Source organism: Lutra lutra, chromosome 17 (genome assembly GCF_902655055.1).
Source record: "Lutra lutra chromosome 17, mLutLut1.2, whole genome shotgun sequence".
NCBI classification, from domain to species: domain Eukaryota; kingdom Metazoa; phylum Chordata; class Mammalia; order Carnivora; family Mustelidae; genus Lutra; species Lutra lutra.
Genome location: NC_062294.1, coordinates 51,933,323 through 51,954,154, shown reverse-complemented (window position 1 = coordinate 51,954,154; position 20,832 = coordinate 51,933,323). Strand labels below are relative to the sequence as shown.

The 20,832-nt window shown below is 61.2% G+C and overlaps 1 protein-coding gene across 1 annotated transcript; it reads left to right on the top strand.

Moving 5' to 3' along the window:
- Window positions 1–1,232: 1,232 nt before the first annotated feature.
- On the top strand, window positions 1,233–19,135 carry LMTK3 (lemur tyrosine kinase 3). The gene is made up of 15 exons (XM_047712443.1): window positions 1,233–1,498; window positions 2,407–2,540; window positions 2,791–2,941; window positions 3,453–3,529; window positions 3,997–4,115; window positions 7,752–7,839; window positions 8,177–8,325; window positions 8,673–8,757; window positions 8,837–8,958; window positions 9,120–9,269; window positions 9,683–12,210; window positions 14,758–15,173; window positions 16,380–16,515; window positions 16,752–16,889; window positions 18,986–19,135. The coding sequence occupies exons 1-15, from the start codon at window positions 1,423–1,425 to the stop codon at window positions 19,000–19,002; spliced, it is 4,386 nt and encodes a 1,461-aa protein (XP_047568399.1). The 5' UTR covers window positions 1,233–1,422; the 3' UTR covers window positions 19,003–19,135.
- Window positions 19,136–20,832: the final 1,697 nt, after the last annotated feature.

Sequence of the window (20,832 nt, the reverse complement as noted above, 5' to 3'; positions counted from 1 at the left end):
GTGTTTAAGTACGTGATGTGTGTAACTTTGCCTCTACGTATCTGAGCTGTGTGTGTTTATGTATAATCCCTATGACTATGTTTAGAAATGTGTCTGTGTGTGTCAGTGTATGATGTGTCTGTGTGTATTTTTGTATATGATTTGTGTAGCTTTGTATGCACGTGTAATTCTTTGAATGTGTTGTGTCTCTATGCACATGTGAGTTGTGGCTGTCCATGCGTATCTGGGTATGGGACATGGGTCTGTGTGTTCAGGGGAGTCAAGCGTGGCTTTGTGTATCTTTTAGGTACCTGTGAATACGTGTGTGCTGTGTGTGTTGTCATGTTTGTGATACATGTCTCTTCTTGATCTGCTGTGTGTCTTCGTATATTCGTGGTACGTGTATCTGTGTTGAGTGTATGTCATGTGTCTGTGTCTGTGTGTGTATCTGTGAAAGTGATGCCTGTGTGTATGTGTGTGATGTGTCTGTGTGTCCGTGTATGTGAGGTTGGTGTTGATGGGTGTTCTTTGTTGCCCATTTGTGGAATGTCTACATGTTGTGACTGTGTGCCTCGGCAAGTCCCCATGGGGTCTGCCTGGATCTTTGTCTGTGGTGTAGGTGTCTGTGGATTTGGGGCTTGACTTTGTGGCATGTGTGGGTCTTTGTGATGCTTTTCTGTTCTTGTGTGATGGGGTGCATCTGTGCCGGGGGCCGGCCTGCCGGTGCGTACCCAGTGCAGCCCGTCGTCCCTGCGTCTTTGTGTGTGACGTGTACGTGTCCCCGTCTGCCGATGGCTGTCCAGCTTTGTATGCGATGTGCTTGTCTATGAGGGTCTCTGCGACGTGTGTCAGGCGTGTGTGGGCTGTGTGTGCCTCCCCGACATCTGCGTCTCGGCGTGGAGCACACGTGTCCATGCTGATAGTGTGTCACAGCAGTGTCCCGGCCAGGCGCTGTGGGCCCTGCGCCCCCCACAAGGGTCTGCTGGTCCCTGTCTGTCCCTCCTCCTCCCCTCCCTCCTGGCAGCCAATGCTACTGGGGAGCCAGTTGCCATGACCACGCTCCATCCTCCCTCCATCCTCCCTCCTCCCACCCTTCCTCTGACAGGCTCTCTGCTCCCCCAATCCTGGCTGCCCTCGGGGGCGGGGCCCTCATTCTCCCCCCCATCCTACCCTCTCCCCCCCCACCCCAGCAACCCTGGCTCCCCAGCTCCTCTCCTCTGTCCGCCTCTCCATCCCTTCATCTGTCTGTCCCTTCAAAGAGGGGGAGGGGGGTACCTGAGCCAGTAAGCAGCCCCTCCCTCCCCCTGTCCTGCGTCTCCTGCCCCTCTCCTGGGCCGGGGGGAGGCCAGGGTCGCGCGGGTCCCCATGGCTGGGGGCTGAGGGCCCGCCCCCCCCCTCCTCCCCAGCCGCCACCACCTCCACCTCCCTTCCATCCTCGACAAGATGCCTGGCCCCGGCGCCTTCATCCTCCTCGCGGCCGTCTCCGCCTCCGGCTGCCTGGCGTCTCCGGCCCACCCCGGTGAGTCTGTCCGGCCATCCAGCTGTCCGGCCATCCGGCTGTCCGGCAGCCCCCACCCCCACCCCGGGCCTGCCCGGGGGTCGGTCCGCGGCGCTCCAGCTCCATCACCTGCGTGCGCGTCTCCCCGCAGCCGAGCCGGGGCCTGGAAAGGCGCGGGGACGGTGCCGCTGTCAGCAGGGCCTGTGGGAGGAAGGCTGGGGGCTGGGTGGGGAGGGGGTCCGTTTGGGCAACATGTGTGTGTGCACACACGCATATGTGTGTGCAGGTGTGTGCAGGGAGCCGGGAAGGACGGGGCCTCTGGGAGAATTGGGGACAGAGGGGAGGAATACTATTTCTAAGGGGGACACAGCATAGGAGGCTGCCTCTAGCTTTTGGGGGAGACCCAGGGCTTGCGGAGTTCCCTTCACAGGGGCTTGGGCTGGGGACAGAGGACATGTGTGCTTCCCGAGTCCCTAAAAGAGACAGGCCTCAACCCCCGGAACGAGGGGGTTCCAGCGCGGGGCAAAGACTCTTCTCCCCGCCTGCAGCTGGGGGGCTCATCCTCTTGCCCAAATAGGGGGTAACGAGACTGTCCGTTGGAGTGTATTTTAAAATCTGAGAGCTCCAGGCTCCACTATGACACCTCCTTCCCTCAGTCCTCACTGGAATTCATCCAGGCCTGCGGTGGGGTGATGGGGGGGGTCCCAGATTGGGGCGAGAGGAGGGACCCCACCCCCAACACAACCACCTGAGAAGGCCTTAAACTACAACTCCCACAATGCCGGAGGCCATCCGGCTCCTCTGTCAAGGAGTCCCTGGTTGCAGAGCGTTATGGGAACTGTAGTCAATCCTGGCCAGCATGGGAGGGGCAAGGAGTCTGGGAGCTTAGGGCTTGAAGCCGGGACCCCAGCCCAGCCCTGTGCCCACAGATGGATTCGCGCTGGGCCGGGCCCCTCTGGCTCCTCCCTACGCCGTGGTCCTCATTTCCTGCTCCGGCCTGCTGGCCTTCATCTTTCTACTCCTCACCTGTTTGTGTTGCAAACGGGGTGATGTCGGCTTCAAGGTGAGGTGCATGCGGGGGGGTTCTAGTGGGGAGGAAGACTCCAGCAAGGCCTTTGCCTCCCGAGCCCAGGTGGCTGGTGGGGGAGAGAGGCAGTAAGTCTGAGAGCACCTTCTGGCCTGAAGTTCTGGCCAATCCGGAGTGCTGGCATGATCAATCGGGGGACAGTTATAAGAAAGACAGGGAACGACCTGGAGGGTGATGGCGTGTCTCAGCCCTGTGTTCTCCCACCCCTCACCTCTCCCGGCACCAGGAGTTTGAGAACCCTGAAGGGGAGGATTGCTCCGGGGAGTACACTCCCCCCGCGGAGGAGACCTCCTCCTCACAGTCGCTGCCTGATGTCTACATTCTCCCGCTGGCTGAGGTCTCCCTGCCGATGCCTGCCCCGCAGCCTTCTCACTCAGGTACTTCCACACCTTGACTAGGATGGTCCCACGGGACAGGGGGGCAAGTCCTGAGAGTCTTCCCTCAGGGGTCAGGGAGCTGAGGTCCTCCGCAGCCAAGGGGAAAGACAGAGGTGGGAGCCGCAGAATCTTGGAAGCGGCCTATAGGGAGTCACAGAGCATCTTGGTAGAAGATATTGCTTCATCCAAAGCGGGATTTGGGGATTCTTGTGGGGCAATCAGTGGTGAGGTCAGCGTAGATCTCAGTCTCAAAGGCAGCCAATGGCAGGCTGAAGTCAAGTCACAGGATCTTGAAATGCCAAAGGGAGGGATGGATTGGATGCCGGGAACTTGCGGGCAGCCAATAAGGAGGCTGAGATCCATCAGGGAATGTTGGGGCAGCCAATGACAAAAGACTGGTATCGGCTTTGACCCCAGTCCTCACTGAATTGGAGGGGAGTGGTGATGGTGGCACTTGTGAGGGGAGAGAAGCTAAGGGGCCTCCCCTTTTTGCCCCCTCCCCACTCTCAAGACATGACCACCCCCCTGGGCCTTAGCCGCCAGCACCTCAGCTACTTACAAGAGATTGGGAGTGGCTGGTTTGGGAAGGTGAGTGGGGCTGGGGGTGGGAGGGAGGCGGGGGTCCATACGATCCAGGGCTGTGCTCCTCTTCTGTGTCCATCCCCCCCACCCCGCCCTGCTCCCACCACTGCTCATCTGTCCCCTGCCCCTCAGCCCACCCAGCGCCCTCGTCTCTGTCCACCTCTCACCTGCTCCCACCTACTCCATCCCCCCACACCTGTCAGTCAGCGCCTCCCTCCTCACTCCATTGACCACTCTGCCTCGCCACCTGGCTCTCCACGCGTCCGTCTGTCCATCCTTCCATCCGTCCCTGCATCCATCGGACTCTGGGCCCGTGAGTCTCACACTCTGCATCTGTTGTTGGGGGACAAGGGCGGTGGGATCTGAAGGGAGAAGCCGGATGGAAGGGGGAAGCTGGAGCCATGCCGCGGGGTGGAGATGGTCCCGGGGCTGGGGCACATGCAGGCACTGACTCCCCGGTGTCCCTTGGCCAGGTGATCCTGGGAGAGATTTTCTCTGACTACACCCCAGCCCAGGTTGTGGTGAAGGAGCTCCGAGCCAGTGCTGGGCCCCTGGAGCAGCGCAAATTCATCTCGGAGGCACAGCCCTACAGGTACCGGGGACTCTGGCGGCGGATGTGGGCCCTGGAGGCCCGAGCGCTGGGTTTGCTTCAGGGAGGTGCCATTAGGGAGTGGGAGGAGTCTCGCGTGGGGTCAAACCTGGTTTGAATCCTGGGTCTACTTCTTCCTGGCTGTGAGAATTTTTTTTTAAAAAGATTATTTATTTATTTATTTGACAGACAGAGATCACAAGCAGGCAGAGAGGCAGTCAGAGAGAGGAGGAAGCAGGCTCCCTGCTGAGTAGAGAGCCCGATATGGGGCTCTATCCCAGGACCCTGGGATCATGACCTGAGCCGAAGGCAGAGGCTTTAACCCACTGAGCCACCCAGGCGCCCCTGGCTGTGAGACTTGATGGACAGCATTTGCTTCTCTGAGCCTCGGGTTCCTCCTTGGGGCAGAGTCAGGGATATGAAAGGAGGGACAGGATGATGAGGGTGAGGGAAGTGCGCGTAAGGTGAGCTAGATGCCTGCCCTTCTCCACTCTGAACCTCAGAATCTTCATCTAGGAAGTGAGTCTGGGAAGCCCAAACGTCCTCATGTAGAGGGCAGCTGAGAGGATGTGAGATTTTGTGTTAAGCACTGGGTACATAGGGGTTGTTCCCTGCTTTGGGTCCCTGCTTGTGGTTGAGGAAAGCATCACGGACCCAAAATGGCCCTGAGGAACTTCCACACCTCACCTCCCACCCCTATTGGACTCTTAGGTCTGGGAAGGCAGGACCCTGTCCCTCCCCTGCTTGGTCTCCCCTCCACTCTAAGGACTTCTAGATAAGAACTAGATGAACATTTGCTGCATAAATGTCTCGTGAGGTAGTAATTGCCCCATTGGAGAACCTTTTTCAAACAGTTGTAAAAGTGAGGCATACCCGAGCCATACAGACGCCGGCATACCCTGAGCCATACAGACGCCGGACTTTACCACCCTCATGCTCTTCAACCTCCCATGGCTCCCTATTGCCTGCAGAACAAAGTCCCATGCCTCTGTACAGCCCACACACCCTGCAAGGTCTGCCCCTGCTCCCTTCCTGCCCCTGGCCCAGCCATCCTGGCCTCTTCACTGATCCTTTCCCATAACAGTCTCTTTCCTGCCTCAGGACCTTTGTCCTTACTGTTCCCTCTGACTAGGATATCATTCCTGGCTCACTCACCCCCAGCTTCAGATAGTGGGCTCCTTTCCCCTCCTCAGGTCCTGGTCAGAAAGGCCTGCCCTTACACACACACACACACACACACACACACACTCCCACGTAAGGAGGGCCCTGGGCTGTTCCATCACACCGATTAGTTCATTTTCTTCCTAACACATATTTCATTGGCTGGCTTGTTTGCCTGCCTCTCCCTAGACCCGTGCTGGCAAACACTAGCCACATATGGCTATTTAAATTTATGTTAAATCAAATGAAATCAAATGAAAAATTCATTTCCTTAGCTACACGCAGCACATCACAAGGGCTTAGTAGCCACATATGGCCAGTGGCTCCCATGTGCGACAGCTCAGATCTAGAACATTTCCACCTTCACAGAAGGTTCTGTTGGAGAGCGAAGGACGACACTGGCAGCTCGGGTGGGGGGGCGTCCTTCCACCCTGTGTAGATGTTTGTTCAGAGAGCCAGCAACCTGGGATCAAGTCCCCATGCCACCACTGTTACCAGCTGTGTGACCCTGGGCCAATCGCTTTACTTCTCTGAGCCTCTGTTTCCTCTGGATTCAATGGGAAACACCATCCTGCCCACCGGGGTGACAGAAGAGGATCCGATAGCAGAAGTGGCCAGCCTGGGCTCAGACTAGTAGGGGTCCAAGCCTTCCTCCACATCCGCCAACCTAAATCCCACCTTCAGAGCTCCAGCTGTCCATCAAGTCCCCGGGACACGCCGGGCAACTTATGACCACTTTGGTCTCATGACCAGGCAGGGGTGCGAGGCACAGTCCTCCCAGGTGGAGAAGGTTGGAACTCAGGTGGTGAGGCTGGGCACCAGCCCCACTGCACACCAGTGGGCCCAGCCCTTGGCCAGACCTGAATGGGACAATTTCTCACTATACCCTGAAAGCCGGGCATGTTTTCACTTCCTCCAGACCCCCAGGCCGGGTATCAGGGCAAAAGCCTTCACTGGGCCCATTTTCATTGAGCCTCCCCCCACCCCCCCCCCCCGCCCCCACTGTCTAGGCACTGGGGACACAGCAGCCTAAACAGAAAGTCCCCAAATTCTTGTCCTAGCAGGGCTCCCCCCCTAGTGGAGGAGATCTGCAATGAACAAATGAAGAAGGAAATTTTAAGAAGAAAATGTCAGAGACTGACAAGTGCCAGGAGGAAAGCTCTGGAGGATCCTGGGGGAGGCGGGGTTGACTGGGAGGGATCGGTGGCGCAGGCCTGGTGGGAAGCATGTTCCAGGCAGAGGGAAGAGCAGCTGCAAAGGTGGGAAGGCAGGAAAATGTGGGGCGATATGAGAATCAAACAGTGTGTTGACATGGGAACAGAAAAGCCGTAATAATAGCGAGGATCTCCACTGTGTGGCAGCTTCTCACTGGTCTCATGAAATTCCTCTCCACGACTGTCTGAGGAGAGTTACTACGGCTGTGCCCATTTTACAGCTGAGGAAAACTGAGGCAGGAAGAGGTGAAGTTATTTCTCTGGGGTTACACACCTGCCAAAGGTGGACACAGGGGGCACCCGGCTGGCTCAGTGGGTGGAGCATGTGACTCTTTTTTTTTTTTCCTTAAGATTTATTTATTAGGGAGAGAGCATATGAGCAGAGGAGGGCAGAGCCAGAGGGACAGAGAGTATCCCAAGTAGGCTCCACGCTCAGCCCTGATGCAGAGCTCCATCCCACCACCCTGAGATCTCCACCTGGGCTGAAATCAAGGGTGGGTCGCTTAACCCACTGAGTCACCCAGGTGCCCCAGAGCATGCGACTCTTGATCTCGGGGTCATGAGTTCGAGTCCCACGTTTGGGGTAGAGATGACTTAAAAAAAAAAAAAAGGTGGACTCGGGATTCAACCCTCCCCTTGCCCCCCAGCCTGACTCTTACGCACAGTGTGAGGCTAAAAGAGGGGGCTTGAGGGCGGTGACGTTTCTTGGGGAAATGATGTTGAAGCCGAGGACTGAGGGAGGAGGAGGACTGCTGAGTGGAAGCAGAACCGCAAAGGCCTGCGGTCTCAGTGGGTGCCTGTGTGTTTGGGGAGATGCGTGGGGTGCGGTGGGGACAAGTGATGCTGAGGAAGGGCAGGACACACCCAGGATCGAGCCTTGCTCTGTCCCCGGGTGAGCGGGAGCCACGGAGGGCTTTGCGCAGCGAGTGGCATGTCAGAGACAGACTGCCAGGGAGAGACGGGAGGCAGGGAGGCCGGGAGGAGGCTGAGAACAGAGGCCAGGAGTTGAAGAAGCTCCAGCCAGGCTGGGGCCATGGGGGGGCGGTGCAGGGGGATGCGCAGGGGTGAGGTGAAGATGAAGGAGGGCAAAGAGGCATCTGGGGGTCTGGCCTGGGAACTGGGGAGGAGTGGGGCGGTCCTGAGATGGGGACCTGGGGTAGGAAGCTGTGTGTTGAGGGAGCGTGAGTGTGGGGGTGCGGCCGGGAGCCAGGAGGGACGGTCTCGGCTGTGCCCTGACCCTGCCGCCTTCCCGCCCTGGTCCCAGGAGCCTGCAGCACCCCAACGTCCTCCAGTGCCTGGGCGTCTGTGTGGAGACACTGCCCTTTCTGCTGATTATGGAATTCTGTCAACTGGTGAGGGTCTGCGGAGGGAAGGCAGGGTGGCCGGCTGGATGAGTTGAGGGCTGCCAGCAAGCCTGGGGGCCTGGGAATCTTTGGCAAAAACACGCGCGACGTGCTAACGTTTCCTGAGCGCTCACTGCAGACGAGCGCTCGCTCGGATGGCGCGCGCGGTCAACTAGCATGCGAGGTGGGTTCTCTTGTTGTGCCCTTTTAAGCCGCAGGGGAAACAGGCTCAGAGGGGCTGCCCCCTGCGTGCAGAGGTCGCCCCCCATCCTCGCCTCAGATAAGCGGGATGAGTGGATCCCTGGAAGGGGTGGTGGTACTGACCCCATCCTCTCCTCCCTCCCAGGGGGACCTGAAACGTTACCTCCGGGCCCAGAGGCCCCCTGAGGGCCTGTCCCCTGAGCTGCCCCCTCGAGACCTGCGGACACTGCAGAGGATGGGCCTGGAGATCGCCCGCGGGCTGGCACATCTCCACTCCCACAACTACGTGCACAGGTGGCTGCCGGGGGCGGGCACGGGGAAGAGCGTGTGTGGGGTACTACTTAAAGGAAGCTGGCGAGGCTATGCGGGTGGGAGGCAAGGCCGCAAGGAAGGGGCTCAACTACGGGAGAAAGCGAGTCAGGAGGGGAGGAACTCTGGAGGGGAGGGGTCAGAAGGGGGGGAGGGGTCAGGAGAGGAAGATGCATGGAGAGGCGGGGCAGGGGAGGAGAAAAGCAAGGAAGGGAGAAGGGGTGGAGCCTACAAGGTGGGCGGAGCCTACAAGGTGGGCGCAGTGCCGGCGAGGCGGGCAGTCGGTCTCAGGCTGCCCCCGGTCTAGCTTCACGTCCTTGCCCCGCCCCCAGCGACCTGGCCCTGCGCAACTGCCTGCTGACCTCCGACCTCACCGTGCGCATCGGAGACTATGGGCTAGCCCACAGCAACTACAAGGTGGGGGCTGCCCTCCGTCAGGGCGGGGGGCGGGGGAAGGCCCTCGACCCGCCTGACCCGGCTCCGGCCCGCCCCCCAGGAGGACTACTACCTGACCCCCGAGCGCCTGTGGATCCCGCTGCGCTGGGCGGCGCCTGAGCTCCTTGGGGAGCTGCATGGGACCTTCATGGTGGTGGACCAGAGCCGCGAGAGCAACATCTGGTGAGAGGGTCCCCCCGCCCCGTGTCCCGCGCGCAGCCTAGGGCGGCGAGGAAGGGGGAAGAGTCACGGGTCCCATGGCTGTGGAAACGGAGGCCGAAGGGGAGGCCCCTAGGCCGGGCAGGGCCAGGCTCTGACCTCTCTATGCCCTCTGCTCCCCGCAGGTCCCTGGGGGTGACCCTGTGGGAACTCTTTGAGTTTGGGGCACAGCCCTACCGCCACCTGTCAGACGAGGAGGTCCTCGCCTTCGTGGTCCGCCAGCAGCACGTCAAGCTGGCCCGGCCGAGGCTCAAGTTGCCTTATGCGGACTACTGGTGAGGACAGGGCCTGACCCCCGACCCCTGACCCTCCCAGCCCACCCCAGGATGTCCCAGAGCCCCTCACCTCTCCGCACATCACTCGCAGCCTCACTCAGCACTCGCTACGCCCCACCCCTTTTTTCTGCTTGGAGGTCTGTGCCGCTTTAAAGGGGCAATCCTGAGGCAAGGCTGGTACTTGAACCCTAGTTCCTCCACCGCTGAAAGACCCTGCCGCTTGCTTGTCTACGATTCCAGAACTCACAGCCCAGAGGAGGCCGCCTAACTATCATTTCTTTACATCTGCCTTGCTGTCCCCCCCAACCCCCCCGCCACCACCCCATCTGTCACACACACGCCTGGGTCTCTCCCTGCCCCCTCCACACACCTTCGACTCTACCCTACTCACCTCTGCCTCCGCCTCCCCCCAGGTATGATATCCTGCAGTCCTGCTGGCGGCCACCTGCCCAGCGCCCCTCGGCTTCTGATCTCCAGCTGCAGCTCACCTACCTGCTCTCTGAGCGTCCCCCACGACCCCCGCCCCCACCCCCCCCACCCCGAGATGGTCCCTTCCCCTGGCCCTGGCCCCCGCAGCACAGTGCGCCCCGCCCAGGGACCCTCTCCTCACCATTCCCCCTCCTGGATGGCTTCCCCGGGGCCGACCCTGACGATGTGCTCACGGTCACTGAGAGCAGCCGTGGCCTCAACCTTGAGTGCCTGTGGGAGAAGGCGCGGCGGGGGGCTGGCCGCGGTGGGGGGGCACCTCCTTGGCAGCCGGCGTCCGCACCCCCGGCCCCCCATGCCAACCCCTCCAACCCTTTCTATGAGGCGCTGTCCACTCCCAGCGTCCTGCCCGTCATCAGCGCCCGCAGCCCCTCGGTGAGCAGCGAGTACTACATCCGCCTCGAGGAGCATGGCTCCCCGCCCGAGCCCCTCTTTCCCAATGACTGGGACCCTCTGGACCCAGGAGTTCCTGCCCCTCAGGCCTCCCAGGCCCCTTCCGAGGTCCCCCAGCTGGTGTCCGAGACCTGGGCCTCCCCCCTCTTCCCTGCAGCTCGGCCCTTCCCGGCCCAGTCCTCGGCGTCAGGCAGCTTCCTCCTGAGCGGCTGGGACCCCGAGGGCCGAGGTGCCGGGGAGACCCTGGCGGGAGACCCTGCCGAGGTGCTGGGGGAGCGGGGTACCGCCCCGTGGGCAGAAGAGGAGGAGGAGGAGGAGGAGGGCAGCTCCCCGGGGGAAGACAGCAGCAGCCTTGGGGCTGGCCCCAGCCGCCGGGGCCCCCTACCCTGTCCCCTGTGCAGCCGAGAGGGGGCCTGCTCCTGCCTGCCCCTGGAGCGGGGGGAAGCCGTTGCTGGCTGGGGGGGCCACCCCGCTCTTGGCTGTCCCCATCCCCCAGAGGACGACTCGTCCCTGCGGGCAGAGCGGGGCTCCCTAGCCGACCTGCCCCTGGCCCCCCCCGCCTCGGCCCCCCCCGAGTTTCTGGACCCCCTCATGGGGGCGGCGGCGCCCCAGTACCCCGGGCGGGGGCCACCTCCCGCTCCCCCCCCCCCGCCGCCACCTCCCCGGGTCCCCGCGGACCCAGCCGTGTCCCCCGACCCTCCCTCGGCCGTGGCCAGTCCCGGCTCAGGCCTGTCGTCTCCGGGCCCCAAGCCGGGGGACAGCGGCTACGAGACCGAGACCCCTTTTTCCCCCGAGGGAGCCTTCCCAGGCGGGGGGGCAGCCGAGGAGGAAGGGGTCCCTCGACCACGGGCTCCCCCCGAGCCCCCCGACCCAGGAGCGCCCCGGCCACCCCCAGACCCGGGTCCCCACCCACTGCCGGGGACCCGGGAGAAGCCGACCTTCGTAGTTCAAGTGAGCACCGAGCAGCTGCTGATGTCCCTGCGGGAGGACGTGACAAGGAACCTCCTGGGGGAGAAGGGGGCAAACCCCCGAGAGACGGGACCCAGGAAGGTGGGGAGAGGCCCCGGGAACAGAGAGAAAGCCCAGGGCCCGAGCAGGGACCCCACAGTCCTGGGCAGCGGGAAGAAAGCCCCAAGCCTGAACGAGGACCCGAGCCTCCCCATGAACGGGGTGACAGTGTTGGAGAACGGGGGCCAGAGAGCCCTGGGCATCGAGGAGAAGGTGGCAGAGAATGGGGGCCCAGGGACCCCAGAGAGAGAAGAGAAAGTGCTGGAGAAAGTGCTGGAGAATGGGGAGGTGACACCCCCAAGGAGGGAGGAGAAAGTATTGGAGAATGGGGAGCTGAGGTCCCCCGAGAGAGAAGAGAAAGTGCTGGCGAATGGGGGACTGACACCCTCAAAGATCGAGGAGAAGGTGTCAGAGAATGGGGGCCTGAGACTCCCCAGGAACACGGAGAGGCTGCCAGAGACTGGGCCTCGGAGAGCCCCAGGGCTCTGGGAGAAGGTGCCCGAGAGTGGGGTGCCAGCCCCAGAGACCTCGCTGGAGAGAGCCCCCGAGCCCAGCGCAGTGGCCTTGTCCCGGAACGGCGGGGAGACAGCCCCTGGCCCCACTGGCCCAGCCCCCAGGAGCGGGGTGCTGGAACCCGGGACCGAGAGGAGAGCCCCCGAGACTGGGGGGGCACCGAGAGCCCCCGGGGTTGGGAGGCTGGACCTCGGGAGTGGGGGCCGAGCCCCAGTGGGCACGGGGATGGCCCCCGGCGGCGGCCTCGGAAGCGGCGTGGACGCAAAGGCCGGATGGGTAGACAGCACGAGGCCACAGCCGCCGCCGCCACCGCCGCCGCCGTCGGAAGCACAGCCGAGGAGGCCGGAGCCAGCGCCGCAGAGAGCCAGGCCGGAGGTGGCCTCCTCCGAGGGAGAGCCCGGGGCTCCAGACAGCAGGGCCGGCGGAGACACAGCACCCAGCACAGACGGGGACCCCCCCAAGCCCGAGAGGAAGGGCCCCGAGATGCCACGACTGTTCTTGGACTTGGGACCTCCTCAGGGGAACAGCGAGCAGATCAAAGGTGAGGAGGAGGCTTCTGGGAGCAGGGGAGCGAGGTTGGGGGGCCGAGGCCTGGCTCCTTCCGAAAGGCACAGCTGAGCCGAGGATCTCGGGCTGCCAGGGAGCAGACGGGTCAGGCTGACCATAACGAGAGCCGGCCCTGGAGCCTCCCTGCCTGGGCTCAGATCTGGGCTCTGTGGCCCGGGACAAATGACCTTACTTCTCTGTGCCTCAGTTTCCCTCCAAAGACGGATGATGAGGATAACTCATCTTCCTAATAGGGCTGAGTGGCTTCAAAATATTAGGACTTCCGAAGACCCTTTGCAATTCCATTTGACCTGGGGTCTCAAACTCAGATGCCCATGGGGGCCAGACAGTATTGGGAATGAAGGAAGCCGCCCGGGAGAGGTGAGGAGGGGGGCGGTGGGGAGTTGGAGAAGGAGATGCGGCCGCTTTCCAGCTCCAGCCAGCAATGCCCACCTGGTATTGCCACATGGCTGCTTTTCCTTTTTTAACCCAAGTTCTGCGTGTTTTAATGGTTGAAGCCAATTCATGCGAACCTTCTCTGTGTGCCAGGCCCCAAGCTACCCAAAGCCAGGGCCCAGGGAGTTTCAGACTCTGCTCTGCCCTACACCCAGCTCCCCCCCCCCCCCCCGCCCCGCCATGCTATGGGTGATCTGAAAACTAGAAATGCCTTTTCTGGAAACTGAGTTTTGGTGGGAATACAGAAAGTGTTTTGTCGCAGAGGGGGATTGATTTAAGAGAAAGATGAATGGCCCCTGTTGAGCGGTTGGGCATAGGGACTGTGGCTCTACCCAAATCACCCAGAGGCCTGATTTCCTTACGGAGTGATATGAAAGTTCTAAATGGCCACTGGTTTATATTGGTAATCTCACAGCCCCCACCTTGAGGGAAAGGGTATCCTCCGAGGGAAAGGTCCAGAAGGGGGCTGAGCACAGAACTTTCCTTCCTTTGAGCCCATGGTATTAGAACACTATCCCTTCCTTGAGATTGTTGTGGGGAATTTGCGACCAGCTGTGTCAGGAAGGGCTCCAGACAGCAGGGAAATATCCAGGGATGAGCAGCTAAGATGCTTCAGAGGATTGTGGGAGGAGGGGGGCACCGGGAGGGTGTTGCTGGGTGGGAAGATGCTGGGAATAGCCTGCTTAAAAAAAAAAAAAAAAAAGGTGCATGAACTCCTACTTATCCTTCAAGACCCCACTCAGATTTCCCCTTCCCTGGGAAGCCTTCCTGATTTCCAAAGGCTATCACCCTGTCCTTCCTGAGAGCTCCTTGAGAGCTCCCTTACAGCCCCCAAACCCATCGCCCTGAGATGGATGGTCAAGGAAGGCCTCAAGGAGGTGACTTTTGAGCAGATGTGAAGGAAGTAAGCTGGGTGGACATCTGGGGGAAGGGTGTTTCGGGTGGGGGGCACCTAGATGGGCACTAACTTGGCATGCTTGGGGAAAAGCAAGAGGCCAGTGAAGCTGGAATGGAATGAACAAAGGGAGGAGAGTGACCCCATCCACACCCAGTCTTTTTCCCTGCTCTGCCTTGACCCTCTTGTCATCCCCACCCTTGCCCCCGCAGGGCCTGTCCCACATACACTGGTGCACTAATGGAGGAATGAGTGGCCCCTGTTAATTTCCTGGTGAGGGGACAGAGGCTCAGAGAGGTGGATTTCCTTGCCCGGGGGGCACACAGTGAGCAAGCAGGGTAGGCTTGGGATTTGAAGCCAGGTTTCCTCCTCCAGGGACCTGGAGTCCTTACCTTCTAGCAGGCTGAGATCAGGGAGTCTTAGGGCGGGGAAAAGAAACCTTGAGATGCTTAGACACTCCAGTTTTGTCTGGCAGTTGAGGACCAGAGAGGGAAAGTACCTTGGTCAATATCACATAGCACGGAACATTCATTCATTAATCCCGCAAAGATTGCCTGAGTACTTCTGGGTGCTTGGGGATGCAGCCAGAAGGAGCCCGAGTCAAGTCCGTTCTGTGGCAAGGCAAACATGAATCACATGACCACAGAAATACAGCTACACACTGAGCTCATCTGCTTGGAAGGAGCAGCTCGATGCTATGGGGGTGCAGAGCTAGTGGCCTTGCCTGACCTTTGGGGAGAACTCTGAAGGCTTGAAAGCCCAGACCAGAGCTAGGGGTTGAATAGGACTTGAACCAGAAAAGGAGCTTCCGGGCAGAAGGAACAGCCTGTGCAAAGGCTCAGAGGTGGGAGCAATAGGGAGGTGGCCCAAGTGGCTGGCTGGGTGAGGTGAGGAACAGAGCCCTGAGAAATCAGCGGGGTCAGGGCACTCGGACCTGGTGGATGGCAGAGAGAAGTGGGGGCTTTGTGATGCGGACTCTGGGGGAGTCGTGGAGAGGGTTAACTCCTGGAGTAGGGGGAAGATCTCTCCTACTCTGCGTGGAGAAAGGCCCCAGAGCAGCCCTTTGCTTCACAAGAGGGGAAACTGAGGCCCATACTGGGGCCCGATACTACCCGAGGACACACAGCTGGGCAGGAGGGCATGCCTCAGTTTCCCCGGGAGCAGAGGCTCACCGGGTCTCTCCCCTCGCAGCCAAGCTCTCACGGCTCTCTCTGGCGCTGCCGCCGCTCACGCTCACGCCGTTCCCGGGGCCGGGCCCGCGGCGACCCCCGTGGGAGGGCGCGGACGCCGGGGCGGCTGGCGGGGAGGCCGGCGGGGCGGGGTCGCCGGGGCCGGCGGAGGAGGACGGGGAGGACGAGGACGAGGACGAGGAGGAGGAAGAGGAGGCGGTGGCAGCGGGCGCGGCGGCGGGGCCGCGGGGCCCCGGGAGGGCGCGGGCAGCCCCGGTGCCCGTCGTGGTGAGCAGCGCCGACGCGGACGCGGCCCGCCCATTGCGGGGGCTGCTCAAGTCTCCGCGCGGGGCCGACGAGCCCGAGGACAGCGAGCTGGAGAGGAAGCGCAAGATGGTCTCCTTCCACGGGGACGTGACCGTCTACCTCTTCGACCAGGTGCGCTGCCCGGGGTGGGGCGGGGCACGGGGAGGGGAGGGGCCAGCTGGCTGAGGGCGGGTCCTGGGGAAACAGGGCGGGTCTTGGAGACCTTGGGTGTGGGGGCGGTGTCTGGGGGAATGGGGCGGGGCATGGAGTGAGGGGTTGGGTGTGTCCTGTGGGGAGGGCGCTGACGGTAAGGGTTGGGGGGGTCTGGAGGGTGAAAATGGGTCTGGAAGGACGGCGGGGAGATACCTGGTGGTCAGGGAGGAGTCCGGAGAGGCTAGGGAGAAAGTGCTGAGGAGATTGGGGCGTGGTCTAGACGGCGGGGGCGGGGCCAAGTGAAGTTTGGGGCGGGTTCTGTCGACCTGCGCTCTCGTGGTAGAGGCTAAGGGGCCGGCTCGGGATGAAACGGATTTTACCCACGAGGGGCGGGCCCTGGCGAGGCTGCAGGTAGGGCATAAGAGAAGCGGCTTGTAGTGTTAAGATAGAAAGTGCAGGAGCGGGTTCAGAGGTAGACAGAGCTAAGAAACTGCGGCGGGGCCTAGAGAGATGGGTTGAGGATTGTGTTAAGAGTAACTAGGACTGAGAGCATCGTGCTGAAAAGAAACAGGAAAGGCGGGATGATGCTTGTGGATTGGGGCCGAGATGGGTGTGGATGGATCTCGGTCAACCTGGAGCGGGGCACACTGGGCTGAGGTCCCGAGAAGAGAGTCATGAACAGGGTCCTGGGCCACTGAAGCGAAGGCAGGGTCTGGCGGGCTGGAGCGGAGCCACTTCCGAGTACGGGGCTCAGGGCCTCGGGGGAGGGTCGGGATGCGCAGGATGGTAGAAGGGTTTGGAGGACCAGAAGAGTAGGTAGTTCTGCGCCCCGAACTTGAACGCCTGTGGCCGAGATATCCAAAGGAGTTAGGGGTCATGGAGACAAGGCGGGACTTTTGGAGATGGTATTGGGTTAGGGGGCTCCCACGAAAGCGTCGCGTTAAGGAGCAAGGAGTGAATTCCTGCGGTGGAGGGGCTTAGCTGTGGGCGGGACTCCAGGGGAGGAGCCTCGGGCCGGGGTGGGGTTAAGGCTGACCTGAGGTTTAGAAGGCAGATCAGGGCCTCCAGTCACCTCTTCAGAGGCTGCGATTGTAAATAGGGGTACCTGAAGCCCCAGAAGTGTTAGCGGGCTTTGTTGCTTGTTGGGTAGCATGTGACGGTTCGTCCCCTAATCCACCTCCACAGGAGACGCCAACCAACGAGCTGAGCGTCCAGGGCCCCCCCGAGGGGGACACGGACCCGTCAACGCCCCCAGCGCCCCCGACGCCTCCCCACCCCGCCACCCCCGGAGATGGGTTTCCCAGCAACGACAGCGGCTTTGGTGAGGGGCAGGGCGGGGCCTGGGGGCGGGGCGGGGCCTGAACGGGCGGAGCTGGGGCGGGGTCTGGAGGCGGGCCAGAGTTGAGGCGCTGTCCACCGTGTAGATTGCTGGAGACGGGTGCCTGAGGAGGGGCGGGGTTGAACGGCTGGAGCTGAAGGTGAGCCGCTCCAGAAGTGCCTGGAGGGTCTGACCGCGTCCTCTCCTCTTCTTCCTCACCACCCCCTTTCCGCCGCTAGGAGGCAGTTTCGAATGGGCGGAGGATTTCCCCCTCCTCCCCCCGCCAGGCCCCCCCCTGTGCTTCTCCCGCTTCTCCGTCTCGCCTGCGCTGGAGACCCCGGGGCCCCCCGCCCGGGCCCCCGACGCCCGGCCCGCAGGTACAGTGCTTCAGACCCTCGGGCCTGCCCCCACTTCTGCCTCTCTTTCTCTGTCCCCATCCCTGAATTTACCTGCCTCTCTCCCCTTCCTCTCTCAGTCAACCCCCACCCAACTCTTGGAACCAGCTCAGACCAGGTCTATCCAACGGATAGACCAGGGCAGTCACGCCCCTTCCCTGAGCCTCAGTTTCCCCTTCTGTAAGGATCCCCTCAGAGTCTTGCTCATCTTTGCCCAGTCTCTTGCCTGGCACTTATCAGATCCTGATCCCACGTCCGTTTGGGGGCACAGGCTGATCAAAGGCCGACAAAGGGAGAGAAAACCAGTGTGCTCAGAGCTAGTTAGCTGAACCGGAGCAGAGAGAACATGGTCAGGGAGTCCATAGCAATAACAACAACGGCATTACTACTAACAGTAACAGGCCCTTACAGAGGCCCTACATTGTGTTTGCCCATCTGAGCCCGGAGACTCCTGGGCGACTCGGGCTTTCTGCTGCCCCCTGCTGCCGCTCTAGAGAATACCCCTGGATGCAGAAGTTGCGCTGGCCTGAGCGGACGCACATGTTCCCGAGGATAGGGCTGAGAAGGTGGAAAGTAGAAGCCTTCCTGCTCCCCCAAATCGTGCCCGAATCCAGTTGTTGGCCCTGCCTGTCCTCGACTCGGTGACCTAGAGCAAGTCACTTTCCCTCTTTGTGCCTCAGTGTCCCCATCTGTAGAATGGGGATGATCCCAGGATCTAACCCAAAATTCTTGAGGGGATTGCATGGTTTCATCCTACACACACACACCCCCACAGACTGGTCATGCGCATGCGCGGTGGTCTCTGGTAGCTCTCCCTGAACTTAATGAAGTAGATACCCATTGAGCATTACTTAAGGGCGGGTGCTGGGCTGGGCATGCGGGACCCGTGCTGAGCAAGGTCTATGAGCCCCACAACAACCTACCCCACCCACAGACACTGACCCCACAGTGTCATGGGAAATAAGTGCAAACTCAGGGCTGTTGGAGAAGCAGCTGACAAAGGGAAAGGGCTTTGTCGGTTTGGCCATGCCACTACATCAAGTACTTGAGGGGCTGGCCGTCATGAACTAGGTGAAGGGGAAGGGGCTGACAGCACGCTAGCAGATGGAACAGCTTGCCCAAGGGCCTGAGGCAAGAGAGAACTTGGCCAGTTCAGGGAACAGAAGGCAAGCGGGTGCGTCTGTGGGTTACTTAGGGAGTGGGGGGAATGGAGGGTAAGGGGAGAGGGCAAACCCTGTAGGGTTTAAGGGTGGGCTGAAGAAAGGGACTTTGTCCCGGAGGCACTAGGGAGCCATGGGCCAGCTGTGATTAGGGGAAGGGCAGCAGTAGCCGCTGGTGCAGGAAGTCCCCTCTGGGGCCATGTGAGGGAGCCAACCGGAGGCTGGACAGGAGGCTGGCACCAGGGTCCAGGAAGGAGAGGAGAGTAAATTGGGATTCGGGGCAGGAAGGACAGGGCCAAGGGCACACTCTTCACTTGGCTCCATTGTCAGATTCCACCTCAAATGTCACTTCCTCCCAGAGGTCTTCTCTGAGGCCCCCATGAGGACAGAGTGGGTTGGGTCCAGGGCATGGGACACCGCCAAGTGGTGAGTCAGGGCTGAGAGCAGCGGGACTAGCGTGCCAGGATGACTTCACCTTTAATCACTAGGAGAGGCAAGGGAGGGCCCAACTGTGCAAAAGCCCAAATCCCTTCACCCGGCCGCCGATGCTTCTGCTAGGCGGGGCAGGGAGGCGGCTGACCTTTCTGTCTCCCAAGACCCTGGCGGGGGGGTACAGGCCGGGCCCCCTTCCTATGGACTTCTATGCTTGGTGGGGCTCTGCCCACTTACCCCTCATCTACTGGGCCCTACCATGCAAAGGCCCTGGGGTAGGCCCTGGAGCCCAGGAGAAACAGCAAGGAAGCCAGTGTGGCCTTGAAGGGGACAGGGTGAGGGGGATGGGGGTTGGTGAGGACAGAAACGGGATAGGGCAGGTCATGTGGGGGGCCCTGTGGGTCCTGGTGAGGGCTTTGCTTTCACTCCGAGAGAGACAGAAGCTGTGAGCCTATCTGCCCAGTAAATCATTTCCTCTGTCCTCAGGCCCCGTGGAGAACTGACTCCCCGACGACCCCACCCCCCTGCACCCCCAGAAGAGGGGTTGAGAGTAGAATCCTCTGTGGACGACGGAGCCACTGCCACCACCACAGATACCGCCTCTGGGGAGGCTCCTGAGGCTGGGCCCTCCCCCTCCCCCACCATGTGCCAAACGGGAGGCCCTGGCCCCCCACCCCCTAGCCCCCCGGACGGCTCCCCTGAGCCCCCCGACCCCCTCGGTGCCAAATGAGGCAGGAAAGCCCCTCACCCCTCCCTGGAGAGCCGCCTTTCTCGGAACTGAACTGAACTCTTTCGGGCCTGGAGCCCCTCGGCACAGCGGAGGCCCCCTCCTCACCCACTCCTGGCCCCAGGGAGGGGCTGCAGGCTTCGGGGACCTGGACCCCCATCTCGCGTCTCCCCTCCCCGCCCCAGCCTGGCCCCTGGAGGGGCCTCTGGTTCAAACCTTCGCGTGGCATTTTCACATTATTTAAAAAAGACAAAAACAACTTTTTGGAGGAATGCAGGGCCTGCGTGTGTTTCGGGGCAAAGAGGGGAGGGTCCCGAAGACATCGCCGTCAGCCACCTGTCGCCCACTTCACAGATGGGAACATGGAGGCTCGGGAAGGTGGAAGCGCTGTGCAGGGGGAGGCTGCGGCTCTGCTTCTCTGGCTTCCGGCTGCGTCTGCTGCTGGTGGCGCTGACCTGCGCTAAGAGTTGGCAGGGAGAGGCCAGGGCGGTCGGAAGAGCCCTGTTTGCCCAAGGCGGCTGTGGGGGTGGCCAGAGGCCCTGCGAGGGCCAGGACTGCGGACCGGGTGCTCAGGAATGACGGGTCAGCACCCACGTGGCTCCTGGCCACATCCCCCACACCGCAGAACAGAGCTGCCCTGTGCCTCCACTGAGGCCACTACCTCCCTGCCCCACAGTGCCTGTACCTGTTTACCTGTGTCTGCTTGTGAGCGCCCGCCTCCCAGGACATTCTCATCCCACCTGGCCCGAGTTCTGTGGCCCTCTTCCTAATTCTACTATTTCTTTGTGTTTCTGCATCTGGATGTTTCTCCTCTGTGCCTCCCTGAAGTCTGTCTGTGTCTTCCTGCCTTGTCTCTCTGTCCCGATTTCTTTTTCTCCATTTCTCTGGGGCTCCTGACTGATTCTGCCTCCCGTCTCTCTCCTCTGACTGTCTCTGATCTCCTGCCTTCAACCTATCGCCCCATCACTTTGGTCCCAAGTTCATTTGCACGTTTGCAGGACTCACTTTGGGTGAGAGCGAGGGAGGGAAGGGACCAGAAGTGGGGACCCAGCAGGGGTGCTGCGGACTCCTGGCTTAGGAGTTAAGGGGATGAAGGCATTAGGGTCACTTGTTAAATCCCAGGGATGGAGAAAGGGAGAGTGAGGATTAGACTCTTGCGTCTTTCTCAGAGGCACTGTGGGAAGACGGGGCTGTGCTTCAGCTGATCTGTGGACACACCTGACCAGGGTGTGTGCTGATGGAGCCAGGACTGGTAGGGTGGTGAGGGCCAGGACTCTGGAGTCTGAGGGAGGAAGAGCAGGGGCCCAGGACTCCCGGGTCTGAGGGAGGAGGGGCTGGGGGCCAGGACTCTTGGGTCTGAAGGAGTCAGGGGCTGGAGGTGAGGACTACTGGGTCTGAGGGAGGAGGACTATATTACTAGTTCACTGACAGCATCGCTGCTCTGGAGGCTAGAATCCAAGATCAAGATGTCTGCAGGATCTGTTCCTTGTGAGGGAGAAGCTGTTCCAGGACTCGCCTCGCTTCTAGTGGTCGCCAGCCATCTTTGCTCCTTAGTGTGTAAAAGCCTCACCCCAATTCTGCCTTCACCTTCACATGTTTTCTCCCT

What these genes read in the sequence shown, in the direction of transcription:
- LMTK3 (XM_047712443.1), top strand. Translation starts at nt 1,423, where the DNA reads ATGCCTGGCCCCGGCGCCTTCATCCTCCTCGCGGCCGTCTCCGCCTCC. An exon ending in TCGGAGGCACAGCCCTACAG is followed by an intron (nt 4,116 to 7,751) that starts GTACCGGGGACT and finishes CCCTGGTCCCAG; the next exon opens with GAGCCTGCAGCACCCCAACG. An exon ending in TCCCACAACTACGTGCACAG is followed by an intron (nt 8,326 to 8,672) that starts GTGGCTGCCGGG and finishes CCCCGCCCCCAG; the next exon opens with CGACCTGGCCCTGCGCAACT.